A 17,973-nucleotide genomic window follows, 5' to 3' on the forward strand; every position below is an offset into this window, starting at 1 on the left:
GTCATTCTTCAGAAGACGACGCTCGCTCAATTTGCCAGAAATTTCCCGCCAGAAGCTCGTCATTGGATCATATTCTGAGCAATATAAGCCCAGTCAACACCCTAATGCTGCATCTTTTTATTCACTTTAATATTATCCTCCCATCCACATGTATCAAAAGTGGTCTGTTCCATTCATTTCTCATATATCCCATGCGTGCTACGCGACCCGCCCAGGGATTTTATTAATATTTAGAGAATTCCAGGCGGGAGCGTCTCTGAACAATGGTCCATAGGGCGAGGCGCACGTGACACGCCCACTTCGCCACGTAACGCACGTGCGACACCTGGGACGGACGAGTGAATTGCCCAGCGTCGTCTAGCAAACGGGACAACCCCGTCGCGGTTAACGGGTTCGCACTCCCCATTCCGATTAGTTCAAATCTCGATCTTATTTTCGCGGAGGTCAACTGGGCACTGTGTGACGTCACAGACAGGGTCCGCTGTAGTCGATACACTGAAGATTTCTGTTTTCTGATTTGTTGCGCCGTGTAATCTGGTACAATCGCTATGATGATGGAGGCAACAAAAACCTCCGAAACGGCGCTACAACCCAGAAGACAGCCATCTTGGGCGCACCGCCATAAAAACCTAAAATCCTATTTAACTGTTTGAAGATTAAACATAACGCATATTGATTTTTTATAATCTTAAGACAGTTGTGTTTCTTTAAATAATCGTAACTCACAAATCTCCTTACGTGGTGAAATTTCTTACATTCAACAGCGTATCTCACGAATTCAGACCAGATGATTTACCGTCACACGTGTCTGATCGAAGACGGATCTGAACTTGCATCCTTGCTCCTCTCGGTTTCCATAGTTACGTAGGTTAAAAAGTGCCGATAGGACGGACTGCTATCTTCCCACGAGGCGAGAACCCAAGAAGATAAGTCAGTGAACTCTCTCTCTCTCTCTCTCTCGTGTGTGTGAGTGTGGAGAACATGCATTCACATATTCATTCGTATGCCACAGTTGACGTCCACGTCTGCTCCGTGAGATGGTTGCGTCTTAACACACATCGAAAAATTGGGCGTCACAGGGCGAGTGATCTCGTTGCCAGCGACACCCTGCACTTACGCCCCGCAGAGAGGAAATCGTGTCCTCACAGATGCATGCCCCATTACCAGGAGTTAATCTTCAAGGACTGTTACAGATTTTACGAAAAATGAATTCCTGCTTTTAAAGTCCATTCAAATTCGATGACCACTGGCGAACCTTTTGGGCTCACGCAGTAACAGTAGATACCGAATTCTTGAAATCTGACGCTGCGTGGAGGTTCAATTCTAAAGGGTTTTGACGACGGTAGTACACACTTAAAATTATTTGTTGTCAGGACTTTTTCCATCGTCTGTACTTAAAATTCACGACGTTTCGGAGGCTGGTTCTGTCTCCGTCTTCAGGTGAGAGGTACCTACTCTGTTGGGTCCCTTAGAAAGAGCTAAGGGACCCAACAGAGAACCAGCCTCCGAAACGTCGTGAATTTTAAGAACAGACGATGGAAAAAGTCCTGACAATTTTAAGTATAAGTGGAGGTATTTGGGGAAGAATTTCAAATTTATGACTTAAATAAACCAATGGCCATCGCATACGAAACGAACGGGGCATCACTATTTACCATGACAGACATAACAATTTGAGCTTTGAGGAAAAAGTCAATTGGTAGACCAAAGGAGAGATGTTCAAAACAAATCTTGGAGCCGGAACAGGTTTAAACATAAACCTATTCCGTTGAGAATGGGCGAAAGGCCGATAAAGCTTCGTTCTTCTTAAGGAACGTCCTCTTTGCAGAATGTTCAGGGCGAAGAACATACAGAAATGCGATGAGGAATGAAATACGTAAAACAGAAACAAACAATTTTCTGACACCCCGATATTCACACAAATGACGCCACAAGCAGATCTTTTGGGTGGGCGGGCGGGCCCTAATGTGAATCAAACACCGCCTGATAACTCGTCACAAAGTGTCTTATGAAGCCAATGGCACAAAACACTTTCTTGTCGCCAAAATTCTTTTCAGCTCAGTGAGAACTACGCAACTTGAAATTACCAGTTAATCAGTTTACCAGTGGTGGCAGCACCTCCCCGAATCAGGAGCGCCCTTAAACTACACCGTCCATAAGTCTTATAACGTTCGTCTGCGTGTACAGAGCTGACAGAGTAATAAGGCGCACTGAGAAGAAAAAGGCGGCCTTCAAGACCCGCAGACACGCACAGAACATCTGAAAACTAATATTTTAAGTCACCGTTCATAAATTATGTCTCTGCGCATAGGAAATCTAAATTCCAACAAAGATTAAAGAATCTGAAGCAAAGAGAGAGACAGAATCGAACAAAACAGAAGAAAAATGATCTCGTGATGATGATGATGACGGTGGGGGCAGCAGGGATAAGTTGCCGCCATGCTAACCGTCTCTCCTTCTTGTGGCGGAAGCATTAGCCCGGCCGTCATCCCTTGGGCAAACCCTTCTCGTAGCATTAAGGGTTGGCAACGAACAGAGTCGCAGATCATCTTCGTCTATGTCCTGGTACAGCTTTTAAGACTCTGGTGAAATCTGTTGCTTGTGTGTGGACCGGTCCAGTCGATACGACGATAAACCGCTTAACCGATCAACCAACGAACAGCGAGAATAAAATAAGTAAATTTGTTTCATGATGTCTGGAAGCTGCGTTACAGTTGGCTGGACCACGTGAGAAACTCAGAAAGAAAGGGGAAAATACTTGATAACTCAAAGACTTCTGAAAAAAAATATTTACATACGAAAACATTTGTTTTCACTTGTTCTTCACAGACAAAGTACAAAACGTTACAAATTATTGCCTCGGACCTCCGAAGCGTGACTTGTGAACAGAAGTCAGTACCAGGACAAGCATGTAATTTCTACCAATTCAAAAGTTGGCTCTGTGCCGACTACGATAATTCGTAATTCGAACAACAAACTCACGGGGGTTGTAATCACGGTCGGTCTGTCGACGTACGTTCCGATACAGCACTCTCATGCTCCCGTCACGACCTGGGATTTTTTTTTTGCAAGTTATGAATAACAAATTCCCGTTCGTTAAAGAAGGTTTGCAGCATTTCTGACCTAAGCAGAATCTCAGTTTAATCCTGTCGCTCGAGTTATATAATTTTACCCCCTTGTTGTAAGAGCTCTCGGAAATCTCGTTTCCAGCCGCGAGCGAACAGCAAAGCTCCCAGGACAACATTCCGACGCGAGGATCATGAACTGGCACAACCAGTCACCAACATCTGCGACAGCCCCACTAAGCAAACGAGCTTTCAGGTTCTCACGGCGGCTAATAAGGTTTCTCTATCAGGTACAGAAAAAATGTCAGAAGTACGCAGGCCATCTTGAATGCCGCAGAAATTGAGGACGTTCGGAAATTAACTTAAGTGACGGAGTTACGGATTCTTCAAGGACGATGAAGAATGAAGTTACGATCCAACGCTTCGCAGACTCTCCTCTGCCTCCTTCATCAGGGTCGGATCAAAGATCCATACTCACACGGCTGATCGCCCGCGAAGACACCGCTGCATCGGCGTCGATGTGATTTGAAATCTGTACCGAAAAATACCATCGAAATTCAGCCTCTCCGATACACTGACATGTATCCAAGGCTAGAGGATGAGTTGTCAAGGACGTAGTTACCAATCATCTGCCAATACAATGCAGTTGCGAGCCCAGCAGGGGGGGGGGAGGCGTGTGGGTCAGCACTACGGTATAGTATCATTGTTTGGTCAACTCTGATAGGTTGATTAATAGCATGTGCGATACATCCATCTATTAACAATGCCCTGTCTGATTCCGAGGAATGCGAGAACGCTTTGGGGGGAAATCCACTTTGATTGATCTGTGTTTACTGACGCACTGGTTCTACTGATGACGGCGGTGAAAGATGAGGTAATGACCTTGAATCGGTAAAATCTATTGGTGTGTTATTTACCTAGTGTGAGAGGTAGTCAGAGTCAGATGGTACGTTGTCTGTTTCACGACGCCTTGACAAACGCATTGGATGACAAGTGAATCCACGATTAACAGCCGGGACAAAATGACAGTGCGCCTTTTTGTGGCACAGAACTTTGTCGGAACAGGAGAGGGTGGAGTCACCACCTTCTAAAGCCCCTGATCCGAATGGAATCCTCTCGACTCGCGGACACTACAGGATTTTCCTTGGACAGCGCAAAGTTACGGAGATCGTCAAACTTCTTCTCTGTAGTAAATGAAACGAGAAGCTTCACTGTCCTGATTACTGACTAGCTGAACGACTATCAGCTTATCAAAAAGACTATTATACTCAGAGCAATTTAGCAGGATCTTGCATCATCTGTGGGATCATGGAATGTTGCTGATGGAGGCAGCGTGTGTGACATCGTTATAGACGAACAGACTTTTTTGAACAGGCTGTACTTGCTCTCGATGACCGCTGCAATAACGACTACTGCACGACTCTTCTGGTGTCAGCGGGTCAGTTCTTGTTACCATAACAACGCCGTGAAGTCTCCAATCCAATACATTATCGTGCATCATGGCGAGCTAGCGAATCTGCAGTAGCATCTGCATCCGGATTACATGGAAACCAATATAGATGGCAGCACTGGACACACTGCAGAAAGCTATACCACGCTTCGCACACGACGGAGCTTAAACCTCGCAATTCAGGATTTGGCAACATTGTCAAAAGGTCCACAACTGTTCCCTTGAAACAACTGACACACGTGTAGCGTGTCCGCCCGTTGGCAAAATTAACTAAAAAGAAAAACAGCCAAACGAACGAAAGCGGCGAGAGAATGACTTACGCTGATTGGTTTAAATCTCACCACGTGATAATTCTGGCAACCCTGTACGAAGAAAACCCAGCGCCTTCCTTCTTGTTTGAATCCTATAATAGCAGCAGACTCCTGAAAATTTCCATGTTTTTTTGGTCGTAAAGACGCCTTCGAAGACAGGATGAGGGCTGTAAGCCCCAACCGGGACTCGCTGCTACCCCCTCGCCCTACCCGCACCCACAATCCGAATCATCACGATCATCAACAATTCTGAACGCTCATTGACCACAGAGAAACACCGAAAGCCAAGGAATTAAAACTAAGGATAAGGCGAGAGACGATGTCAAGGAGACCATGGAACGTAGGAGGATGGACACGCGAACTCGCCTTTCTTTTGTTGGTTTATTTGTATTTCATTTACGTGTCTTTAATGTTCCATCATTCCAATGCGGCCAATTAATTTATGTAATCTATGGTGCTCACTGAATTAAAACACGTTTAACGTCTGTCTTTAAATATGGCGGAGTCCGTGTGAGTGATGCAAGTCACAGTTGTATCAAAGATCGATGATCTACGCGGTTCAAGACGGGTCTCCACGTACACGCAATATCTGCTGTTGGCTTTCGAATCACGCTGCGACCATTTGTCTCTTCGGGGGGGCCCGTGTTCAGACAAACACAGATTCATCAATGGCGACCTTGAAAGCAACTCTCGACCTATTTATAATTGCACAATCATAAATATATATGGACCCTGCCCTTCGGCCCGCAGTGAGGGGGTGTCTTCAACAACGTTCCTCAAATCTCCTAACGGTGTTTATCCACTCAGTTTCAGAGCAAAAATTTTATGAGCATTTTCGTCGCACGCTCTGCTATGCATATAAAAGGCAAGAACGAAGTTCAGTCATGATTCTCTCTGATCATTAACCATCAGGTAAATTTAAGAAACTTTATTTAGTCCTGCACAGTTTTCAGCTGACCGCTGAGACTCGCGCAGGGGCAAACCTATTTACTTACGGATATCAAATCTGGATTAACATTACTGAGGTTTTCCGTCAGGCTTTTTAGTCTACACTAGCAAATTCCGGTATAGTATCCGCTACATACGACCAAGTTCCGCCTCCTTCAAAATCCTTACCCACAAACTATTCTTCTTGAAATTTGCGTCACATCTGATAAAAAAAAAATCCATCCATTTTCGTGCGTAATTACGCAGATTAAGCTGTTGTAATTAAGTGAGAAGTCTGAAAAAAAAAAAAAAAAGAATCCTAAGGAACAGCGCTGGTAGTTGATACGCACCAAACTAATTGGGTGAAAACACTGCTTTTCTTTGTTTGTAATTCGGGCCGCGTGGTAATCTCAGGACACAAGAACTCGTGTCTATTAACCGCTGTACGATAAACCGATGGCAAACACGTAAGAGAGAAGAATCCGTTCTTCTTCGAACGTGTGGTTCGAATACTAACCACTTGGGGTCTCTGTGTGCGCCACGGAACAACAAGCCAACGCGAGGCAACGCCTAAGTACGGAGCCTCCGCGAGGCCAGAACTTTACGGTCACGAGGAAACACAACTATTATTCAAAATAGCGAGCGACGTTCTCCTCGATTCTTGAACCAGAAGTTTGAACGCAGTTACAAATACCAGACGGGAAGTTATAAGCGGCGAGGGGGGGGGGGGGGAACTGGACTTGAAGCGTTGTTGCGCGAATGCTACCATAAATGCAATCACACAAAAGGGTGACAACATCAAGAAGTATGAAATGCGTACAAAAATTTTGGTTCGAAAATCCGAATATTCCTTCAAAACCCCAAACCAATCATTATTCATTTGTAATCCTAGATGGACGATCTTAAACAAGGAAAGAAGATGACGTTCCAGGAATTAAAGCGAGAAGCCGACAATAGGGAAAACTGGAGAGCTTTTTTTGGGCAGAGCAATGGACCTGTCGTAAGACAGAACACTCAATAATAAATAATATATAATAATAATCCTAGATGCTGACAGCGTCTTTCGATAAGCTATAAATATATTTAATAAACAGAGTGACTTGTCAATTAATTTTCTTACGACGTACGTCTGGGAAGTTACGTAAGCCTCAGGGCACGTACTGCCACTTCTGTCCCTGGAGCTACGTGTTATCACCCATCCTGCGTGAATTCGTAAGGACCAGAACTTAAAGAAAGATTTCCCGATCAATTTTGTGTGCATATCTTGATTCGCTTGTCGTTCTCCACTAAGCGCAAAATCGAATCATCTTCCTGCACAGCATCGCCATCAAAACCTTCTTTTTTTTAGAATCGTAACTAGGACGACGCTCTTGACAGGCGTCGGTCTAGTCGCAATCACGGACGGACGCGCGTCGAACGCAATGTCTGCATTCATCCGCATGTTTTATGACAGGTTTTACGAGTCTGCGAGTAGTTAAAGCCTGTTAGAGTCTGGGGAAAAAAAAAAAAAAAAAATCTCTGACTGTACGAAATATGAACACGACAATTCTTGACGGAATGCCCGGAAGAATTCTGCGTGCGCCGCCTTCCAGCCTGATGACATCTGTCGAGACAAACGGTAAGAAAAGCGATTCAGGTACTTACCAGTATCCATGGCAACGAGAGTAAGGACGTATTCCGCCTGCACCTCCCGATCGAGCGCTCTCAGAAGGCTGATCTCTCCTGTGGACGCGTTGATTCTGAACAAATCGGCGTCGCCTTCCTTGATGAAGTACCTAACTTGTCCGTTGAACGGTGGAGTGTCGGCGTCATAAGCTCTCACTGTGAGCACGTAGCCGTTTGGAGGGGGAACGACGTTCTCCATGACGTACGCCAAATACGGCGAGTCGAGGAAGGTCGGCGGGTTGTCGTTGATGTCCGCGACCGTGATGACGATGGACGCCGTGTCGAAGCGGACGCCGGAGTCTTCCCCGGAGTTGAGCAAGAGGAGTCCTCCGGCGCAGTCCTCGGCGCGAACGGTCAGGACATAGCGACTCTTCCGCTCGTAGTTGAGGTTCTTGGCTACACGAACCACGCCCGTGTCCTCGCTGATGCTGAAGTCTCTGTTGTCGTCGCCCGAGGAAATGGCGTAGCGAACACGGCCGTTAGCACCCTCGTCGACGTCAGTTGCCGAAACCTGTGCAGAAATGTTTTCTGTTTGAGTCTCCTTCCGAACCCCTTACCAAATCCCTAAAACGCTTTGTCCCTCTGAGCCACCCAGAGCGGGTGAACGCGTACCTGAAGAACGCTGGCGCCAATGCTCGCGTTCTCGGCCACAGACGCGCTGTACTGCTTGGGATCGAACACAGGACTGTTGTCGTTCTCGTCCAGAACCCTGACCAGAATGCTCTGTTTGGTGAGTCGCGGTGGGTCGCCCCTGTCTCTGGCCGTCACCTCCAGGGTGTAGTTTGCGCGGGCCTCCCTGTCCAGACGCCCGGACACTCTCAGCAAGCCGTCCACTGGTCCCAGGGAGAACATGGAGCCGAGGCCGGGCTCAGTGGCGCTCAGGGCGTACTCGATGTAGCTATTGCGGCCCTCGTCCCTGTCCAGGGCCTTCACCGCCATCACCACCGTGTTGACGGGGAGGTTCTCCGGGACGGACGTCTCGTTCGGCGTGATGAACTCGGGTGACATGTCGTTCACGTCCTTGAGCACTATCGTCACCTGCAGGCAAGACCGGCGTCGAGATACGAACGGGTGCATTGAAATCACTGACAAAAATAACAATTTCGCTCGATCAAACTGCAAAACGACGCAGTCAGGGATGAACCATAACTCGTGAAGCACGTCACACCGATAGCCTTTGGCAGACATCGTGATCCTGAGCAAGGAGACGTTTGAAACGAAGGAAATAGTTTGCATGGGGTACCCAAACGCGATTCAATGCAGGCACAGGGCGGACGGTCCTAGCATTCTCAACATTTGCTCCGGAGATGAGTAGTCACTTTGACACTGCGAACTCTCGGCGACATCCATTGGCTAAAATGCGGTGCGAGCTCCAGAACCAGCACGAACTATTTTACTTAATTATTTCCATATTTTATACCTCGAACGCCAGATCAGTTGGTGAATAAGTAACTGGAAGGGATGTCGGAAAAAAAAGGTCGTGACCTAAATATAACCGGCCTGGACGAGAAGAATCGAAAATCTCTCTCAATGTAATCAGATTCCGAACAAAGATTGGAGCTCGGGACCTCTGTGTAATAATCAGGGATACTAACCACTTGACAGCAACGTTCTCCGCGTGAATATGTACGGAAGAGAGAGAGAGAGATAACACGATACACGCGCACACACGAATATTCCGGAAGGTCAATGTTGCTTAGGCCCTGAGGTCACCCTCGCAATGGGGAGTCCCTGTTCCTCGTATCACTGACATTGCAACATGGCGCCGTCGTATGGAAATGAGGTTGTATTTGAGTAGGGAAATACCTAAGGCAGAGCAGGCACGGAACTTAAACTTAAACCCGTGTCGTGGCATCGGCAAACAGCATTTCCTTGTGATCAGTAGAACCTCAGTCTCGTCTCTGGAAAGGGGCGATGCGAGGTTGAGACTGGATACAGTCTGGCAGTGTGCCTACCCATACGGCGTAAGGCTGACGTTGGAACACCCGGCATGTTCCTCGGAAATCTTTGTCCACGAGGCACTACGATAATTATTTCTTTAAAATCCGTTTTAATATTATTCTGCCTCCTACCAGATGGCGTCTTGCCTTCAGACGCGTTGATCTAATTTCGTCACGGCAAGCCGAGACGTGACTCCGCGGCCAGAAGCTCCGACGCAGCTGTTACCGATGGGGCGGAGTGTCAGAAGCGGATTATAATGAAAACCAGAAAGGACGAAAGGAAAGAAAAAGGCGAACATGATGAGGCGGGCGGGCGATGTGTGGTACATCTGTATGTGAACAACATTCCTACGTCTTGTTGTGTTTTTGGCTGCCGGGGAGGGAGAGACGATGTTTACACGGGGGCAGGGGAGGGGGGGGGTTCCGTGTTTGCCGAGCGAAGGACCAGGTTGAGTGAGTGAGAGGCAACGCGCAAACCGTGGTCCGCGACCCCCGAAAAGTACGTTTCCTACCCTGCCTGTTTATTCGACACTTCATCAACTACACAAATTAGCCAAGAAGTCACTAACACGACCAATATATCGGGCGGAGCGATTAATGCCACGCACTGCAAAAGCAAAATGGCTAGGTCGAGCGGGGAATCCCCTGTGGGGGGAATCCTGTGTGACGTCATAACCCAGAAAGTCATCCGGGGTCCCATAAAACATCGATGTCACTTTTTCGTTCACTCAGGTGAAAGGTTAAATCGTGGCTGGAACGTCAGAATTGTCATGTTCTGCGAACATTTCTTGTTTCCTTTCTACGCGATCTTTGCGTGACGTGCGTAAGCGAGTGAAGGCCATTTAAGGCGACGACACGAGCGTCCAATTTCCTGGAAGCGTCAGTGACAACGAGGTTGCAGCACGAACTTCTGAGGTGGGTGTGACGCATTTGTAAAACGCGCAGTCTGAAGAAAAATATGCAACCCGTGGGGCGCGCGACACGCGAAACGTTTAAAATACAATTTATACCGAAGGCGTGGAAGATGACAGGGCATCAGGACGGCGACACGAAAGCCCCGCGATGCAGTGGAATTGAAGTAACTGCAGAATAAAAACTGCTTAAATGCACGCGGCAGTTACGTCCAAATGAACTTCCACGGGCTGCATTCATAAATTAATTTCTTAAGAGACACGTATTCACGTTTCGAGTTCCAAGAAACTCCGCGCTCCATACATCATCATCGTAACACCTGGACTGCGGGCGAGGAAGAAGACGGAGAAGAAGACTTTCTTTTCACAGGCGATGTCAAGGGTGTCCAGCGAATGGGGGCCACACTCCACAAAGAACATGAAAATGCCTTTCTCCTGCGATACTGGTGTTTACCGCCTCCATCATCAGGGTTGAAACGTTGGTCAATTTCTAGCAGACTACAGGGCGACATCTGTCCTGATCTCGACGTTGAACTGGATCCATCTACCTCGGAACAGCGTCTAGTCTTGTGACCTGAGTAAAACCACGGAACCCCATTCAGGACCGTCTGCGCCCTCACCGACGCTGACTGGGCTGAAAGGTAAAACGCATTGGCGTCCTCACGAGGAACCACGACAACGAAGTCGCCCCAAAGGCGATTGTCTTGTACTACGTGCTGACAGACGTGTCTGGAAGTTGGACAACCCTGGCGTGCCGCGGTATCTGGCTTCTCTAGTCCTCTTGTGTTTACTCTGAAGACAAACACACGAGCGCTCCTACACCCGGGGTGACACCGGACAACTCCGGAGGAGAAGACTAAAAATAGGTTTCGTGGAATGAGACAAATAGATGTTAGCGCGATGGGAAATTTATTAGAGCCTGTCTTCTGTTCTCTGAGCTCAATGCAACGCAAACGAAAGGCAGAGCACTTTCTTTGAGAAGCTAACAGTCGCTTAGCCGGTCAAAAAATTCCTGTGCAGTTAAAATTGTCCATAATCGAAACACAAAAATAATTGTAAAATTCTTATTATTACATTTCTCACGTCAGAAATCACATGACCTTGAGAACCGCGTAAGTAGAAATCGTTAAATAAATAACCCTTTTCGTCGGAGAAATCGGCCACGCGGAAGGTTAATAACCAACCAGACAGCAGATTTCGATTAAATTACGAGGCCAGGATCACGAGAGGGCGATGCGTGTCTGAAGACGTCGGTGTTGGTTGTGTCCACACGATGACTGTAACACGGATTTGGTGCTAAACATTTTACCACGTACAAATGTTTAGCTACGCACACTCATTCAAAGAATTCGTTAATGTCAACCACCAACGAAATTATAATACGCGATCACAAACGCGCTGAATCTTAAGAAACCTTCGTTGTCTGCGGGCATTCCTACCTGGACCGTCGAGGACAGGCGTTGTTGGGGGTCCTTGGCCTGGTCTGTCGCCACCACCACCAGGTTGTACAGCGACCTCACCTCCCTGTCCAGAAGCCTCGTGGTGTAAACTGTGCCATTTTGCGCAACAGCGAAGTCGTCATTGCCACTGGAACCGATGCTGTAAACCATTCTTCCGTTATCGCCTGCAATAAGAGAGAGCTCCATACACACTGGGCCGTCTAGTCTGACAGCGCCTCCGAAAATTACGCAAATAGAGCAATTTTGGTTATGGAACTACACACAGCTCAAGACGGCTGAAACAATATTAAAACGAACCTCACACAACTAGGACACGAGTCCAGCTGCTAACGGCGTCGAAATTTAATTTCCATAACAAGAACCGATTTATTTAACTGGATAAATATTACAATCCAAGGGAAATCGGGCGCAAAGAATTTGGGGGGGGGGGGAACCTGACGTGGCCAGATTAGAAATGCATACAAAATTTTGGTCACGAATCTTTTCAGGATCATTCTGCTGTGTCATTAATCACGCTGTTTGTTCCTTAAGCAGCGTAAACAAGTATTTAAAATGTAACTTGCGCTGTTAAATGTCCCATGGAGAAAGTGAATATACGGTATGATAATATTAAAACGGACTAATAATATTAATCCAGCTCTGGAGAGCGATCTGTTAGGGCTGTTGTGAGCACGAAAACCAGCGAGCGATGCTTCGTGAAATTACTCAGACGATACTGAAGGTCTACGTTCTTCCTCGGCGAGTAAGGAATCATTTAAAGGCAGGAGAACACTCGCTCATCGTTCATTGGTTACTTTTTCTGCCCTAACGCGGAAGATAAAAGCTCATTCGAAGCACAAAGCTCACGTAAACAAGGTTGGTCAGATCAGACGCCCTTCCCATAAACAAGTCCTTTCCTCTCGCGTCCTTCGTCACAAATTCCTGTCCACTAACGACCGACAGACAGACGGACGGACAGATCGAGTCAGATCATTAAACGAGCAGCTTCGAGAAGACACAAAAAAGAACAAAACATAAGGTGGAATGCCCCTCTGTTTCTAGATGGACCGCCGAGATATTAGGGGTTGGGGGTGGGGGGTTGCATAGTTTTTGAACCGTGAAGCCAGGGAGTTCCTCCGCCCCCCGAGGTGTAGAGTTACCGCCCCGAGATTTAAAACTTTCGATAAAAACTCACAAAACATCCCCCGTACCACCCTGCTCCACGAACACCCTTAATCCACACGAGTTTTCGTAACAATGCCATCCAACAATGCGGTTGCAACAATCAGCCCTGACAATGACATCGGTTAACAATGTTGCTGGAAAAACGCCTAAAATTTAAGGCATTGTTGGAGGTCAGGTCAACATTTCTAGCCCCCCCGTATTTTTTGGTGACATCCGAACCACGGTTGGCGGCCTCGGGGGAATCGACATAGGTCGGTGGGGCGAGGGGAAGCAAATGATATTTTAATTCAATAGACGTTTTAACAACAGAGCGTGGCAGGAGGCAGTGACGCTCAGAGAGAGAGAAACACAGACTGCCTAATCACATACACTGTGGCAAATACTTCGCCCTTATGAAACAGACTCTTTTTCAAGGAGTCTTCGTAACTTTCTGTTGCACGTGTAAACCACTTTAAATAACCGCTATTAAGGAGGTTAATGGGTTCGAAAGGGGCTTGGGCGGGGGGGTGGGGGTGGATCTGCATCCATTTGCCAAATAACTGTCTCGTAACTATTACGGGTTCAAATGTTTTACGTCGCGTCCGACGAAAAATATATAAAATATTCAGGCCCGTGTAAGTAAGAAGTTGTGTCAAAATATGATCCAGCACAACAGATGCTGATTAACAGTTAAAGGACTGCGTCAACCCTGGAAGGAAAAAATGAAGGTATTTGTGACCCCAGTGGAAATAGATCCTACGTCCATCTGTGAACAGGCCACGGAGTTAAGTTTTAAAGGGTGAAGATCCGTGGGACAGGGCACGAGAATTCGTGGGTTCGTCTGCAAATCCATTTTCTTTGATGCTGTGATTAGGCAGTCATAGTTAAACGAGATGAACGCAGGGCGTGAATGAACTGCGAGGTCCAAACAGGAGATACAATACAAAATATAACGGGAAGTGAATCGCACGGAGTAGAAAACTCCTAACAAGAAACTCAGATATAAATTTCGCTTCGCCTTTCTATGTTTTTACTGTGATGGGGCGAGACAGTGTCTCTGTGGTCCCTAAAGAACCCTTTGTCCAACCCCCACGATACATGAGTGGAAAAGATACTGAGGCGGAAAAACTGAGAGACTGTGAGATAAATCTGCCTCAGTGTCCCGCCCTGGGGCCGGAATCCAGCGACGACTAACCTGAGTCCAGATCTGTGGCGCTGACCGTGACGACGCTGGTCCCAGCTGTCACATTCTCGAAGACCTCGTTGCTGTAGCTCATGGGGTCGAACAGGGGGGCATTGTCGTTCAGATCCACCACGTTGAAGTATACCGTGAGGGTGGAGGAGAGACTTGGGCGACCTGAATCCTGCGCCTGAACCACGAAGATGTAATGCTGCACCTGGAACAGACGAGACTCGGGCCAGTGTAAAATACGCCTATTAACATTTCTTTGTCCGTCCGCGCGATATTGGAGAGTTAACCAGCAGTTGTTGACATATCCTAATTTTGGTTGAGATCGGGCAGCAATGAGATTTCATTTTCCACGAAGACGTGAGTCTGCACGCGGGATCCCCAGGCAGTCGCCTGGGGGGGGAATCTTCCGTAATACGCCATCTCGCAGCCAGACACCTCGCCCGAGCGTAAGGACAATGACCCCAAAGAGATCTGACGTCACTGGTATCACGCATTTTGGAGAACACGATGGAATTACCATCCTCACATCTACGACTACGTCTTCCAAGTGGTCTCTTTCCCTTAATTTTCAGACCACGATTTTGCATGCCCTGCTCATCTCACGTTAAGGAAAATAACGGAGACCTTAAACCTTATAGCCGAGTTCCGATCAAAACGAATAAAGGAAGATTCAAGAGAAAATTAAACTTCGAAATTCGCCCTTAGAAATTTAGTCTTGCCCCCTTTGTCTATTCCTCATTCACTTCTTTCGTCTCGTTCGTCAATTTGATTTGCTATTCTTCTCTGTTTTGTTTCCATTTCCGAAAAATGTATTCCTCCTCAGTCTGGTTTGCAGTTGGCTGTCTCCCCGCTGTCTTGTATACCATTGTGTCAACACCAGTGCAAAAGGGAAAATTCAATTGTATACAATTGATAGCCAGAAGCTACGTACTGGCAAGGGGTGACCAGAACTTCAAACATCCACTCAGTAGCACTTCAATCAGTCAACCCACCTGGAAACTCGATACATATTTATAATCTACGAACAGCACGACACAAAAGATACGTCGGAAAACAACTCCATCTATCGGTCACATTTCCCCACATCGATTATCGACTGAGTACACCTCTCTTCCCCAAACGCAAACGAGTTTTGCTTCTTAAAAGTGGAAATTATCCGCTGATTACGATTCCTGAATCGCATTCAGTTGATTCCGGTTAAAATTTTCCATGGAATTGGGTAGCCAACTTTGCGTTTCAGACAGGCCTGCCGAAACAGAAACCAGTGAGACAAGGTCTGAGCTAGAAGTGCGCCTGCCCTAAGTAGCCAGGGTTCATGAAAACTGCAGCTTCTCAGACCACATGAACCTCACCGACTGACAGCTTTCGATATTGAACCGAGTTGGCATTCCCAGATGAAAGCTTCTGTAGACTTTGTGTAGGATCTGACGAGATGAATGAGTCTCGGAAGGTCTTCTTTCTATCTGGTGCACAGTTTAAGAAGAAGGTTCTTCGTCAGTGTGGAGCCACTGTCGACCGAACTTTCTTTCGATATTCACGTCTTTCTATAGGTCATTGTCCTTTAAAGCCCGGTGACAAATACACGTACCACCTTATTTAAAATTCTTTAACTGTTTATTTAACTCAACGCGTGCATTTTTGTGTTTTGTGTCATTCTCAGAACAAACAGCGATTACTTCCTTAAAAAACATTAACGAATCCATCTTTTTAAATGGAGCCGCGTTTTCTTTGAGGTAAGACCTTCTACGTGTTGACTTATCACTGCTCTTACCTCCTCGTAGTCGAGTCTGGCTGTGAGGGTGAACACGCCGGACTGCGGGTTCAAGGAGAACACGTCGTTTGCCCAGTCTGAGATGACGCTGTAGCTGACCTGACCGTTAACACCCTGGTCCATGTCGCGGGCAGTGACGGACCCCACGCGAGCTCCGCGCCCCGTGTTCTCCGCCACGTCGAATGAATAGGCTCCCAGAGCGAAGACTGGGGGGTTGTCGTTGGTATCCGTGACCTGAAATCACCAATGGGGCAATATCTTATTATAGAGAGCATCCCCCCAGGGCACCGGTGATGACCACCTGACATACACTGAGAGAAGTCACGACATTAGCAGATTAGCTGTAACGAAAATATAATAAATAACAAGACCTGAAAGTGGACAAGCATCAGCTGGTTGCAGAAAAATTCATAATGAGCTTCATAATTCATATTAATCGCCAAATATTACGTTCGTGAATCCTGGGAGAATGACAAGGGCGAGACTTTTGACAAAACTTCACGGACGAAGTGACCTTCTTTGATGGTGTGCATGAGGAAAATCTTGTGAATAAGATGGTGTACGGATCAATCAAAGTTTGTATGGCGAAGGAAACCGGATTTTGTGAGTGACAGACAAACAGCTGTGAGCTCAGGTTATCGCCGTGTAGTCTGGTGTTTCGGGGGTGTTTAGTGCCTCCATCATCAGAGCGCCTTGAAAACGGGGCAACGTCCCAGATGGCGACAATGTCCGATCGACATAACTTCTGTGTATCCGTAGGAGTGTCCAGGGGATTTTGAGTACCCTAGGCATGCGTCTCTCTACCCTAATCGCCCTATTGCAGCTGCTCTGGCCTTAACCACTGATCCGACCTACAACAAACAAGGACGAGAAAGAACTCCGGATGAGTTTCCGGTAATTCAGTGGAATTTTCATGACTGCAAAAATGAACGCTCATGATCTATTTTCGTGTCCAGTACAAACCATTCAGCATGGTGTGCATTGGTGGTTAGCAGGATTCACGACCCATCAGTACATGGGTTCGATCCGGACCGCGATATTTAACGCTCCTGCTGTGACCCCACGCTCATAATAAAGTGGAGATTAAGTATAATAAACACTACTCCTGGTATCAAAATATAATCTGGGCAAAAATATCTAATTTGTAACACTTCTTTCAAATCGAAAGGTTTCTTAGCGTCAGTTATATCAACTTTGGTTGTATTTGTTTGATACGCTGACAGTTTCAGTTGAGACACTCAACAAATCCGGATGACTGAAATGAGACTAAATGACAAACAAACAAACAAACCAATGTTAAAGAAACGAGCTTTTTAAACAGGTCTAGAAAACGCACGCACAAAACACGGATTTAAGCAAATATATCGAGGAATGTGGGCCAACCCACAGAAGATGATTACAAAATGATGAGTCAGAGTTAATCCGAAGTCACGAAGCAAAAGGAAACAGATAATTGTCATGACGACGAAGATGAAATGGAGACGGTGAGAAATGCGACTGGCAGCGAATTACTTTACTAGCTGAGCAACTACCAGCTTCTCATGGAGATAGTTCGTTGTTAGAGAGTTGAGATCTGTACCGCTGGTAAATGAACAGATATTTCGGACAACGCGATTTTACGCAGGGCAGCCAACTTCTTGCTACTAACACTGAGTGCAGGGAAGCGGAGACGAGATTACGTGGGAGGAGGCTGATATAATTCCACCGTAAGCAAATTCCCCCTAGCTTCTATCAGGATATTCTTTTTTATTTAGTGTTCTGTCTGACGACAGGTCCATATGAACAGGATCCTTCCATCCTTTTCTCTTCTCGGACTGGGACCTGTTCATATACGTTCTTGGCAGATGATCCAGAAGTGGTTTGCCATTGCCTTCTTCTGTGTGTGAATGGAGTAATTGTTGGGATGCCACGGAGGAAAACTCCTCCGTGTTGCCTAGACCACGGCCTTGCCCAACACAAGTTATAAATTCGGGCACCGCCGGGAATCGAACCCGAGACCCCAGGATTACAAGGCCGGCGTTCTGACCGCTAGACCACCCTGGCGGTTCTATCAGGATACTGCAACAGAATTCCGTCCGTCATAAATCATTCGAAAGTTGACAATCTTAGACGTGGCTGCCACAATGATGGCACCATCA

General features: G+C 46.8%; 1 protein-coding gene across 2 annotated transcripts in view; it reads right to left on the reverse strand.

Annotated features, from left to right (window-relative positions):
• The window catches only part of ft (cadherin-related tumor suppressor fat), a 177,405-nt gene that overhangs the window by 37,333 nt on the left and 122,099 nt on the right, over positions 1 to 17,973 (reverse strand). For both annotated transcript variants that reach the window (XM_087349317.1, XM_087349316.1), the window contains 5 exons: positions 15,836 to 16,069; positions 14,068 to 14,269; positions 11,709 to 11,893; positions 8,031 to 8,456; positions 7,398 to 7,929 (listed from right to left, as the gene is read on the reverse strand). In XM_087349317.1, the coding sequence (XP_087205443.1) occupies positions 7,398 to 7,929; positions 8,031 to 8,456; positions 11,709 to 11,893; positions 14,068 to 14,269; positions 15,836 to 16,069 (1,579 nt within the window). The remainder of the gene's footprint in view (positions 1 to 7,397; positions 7,930 to 8,030; positions 8,457 to 11,708; positions 11,894 to 14,067; positions 14,270 to 15,835; positions 16,070 to 17,973) is intronic.

The sequence above is a fragment of the Zootermopsis nevadensis genome, unplaced genomic scaffold, assembly GCF_977971745.1.
Source record: "Zootermopsis nevadensis isolate Lab colony 2312 unplaced genomic scaffold, Znev_1.0 Znev_ptg000016l, whole genome shotgun sequence".
NCBI lineage: Eukaryota > Metazoa > Arthropoda > Insecta > Blattodea > Termopsidae > Zootermopsis > Zootermopsis nevadensis.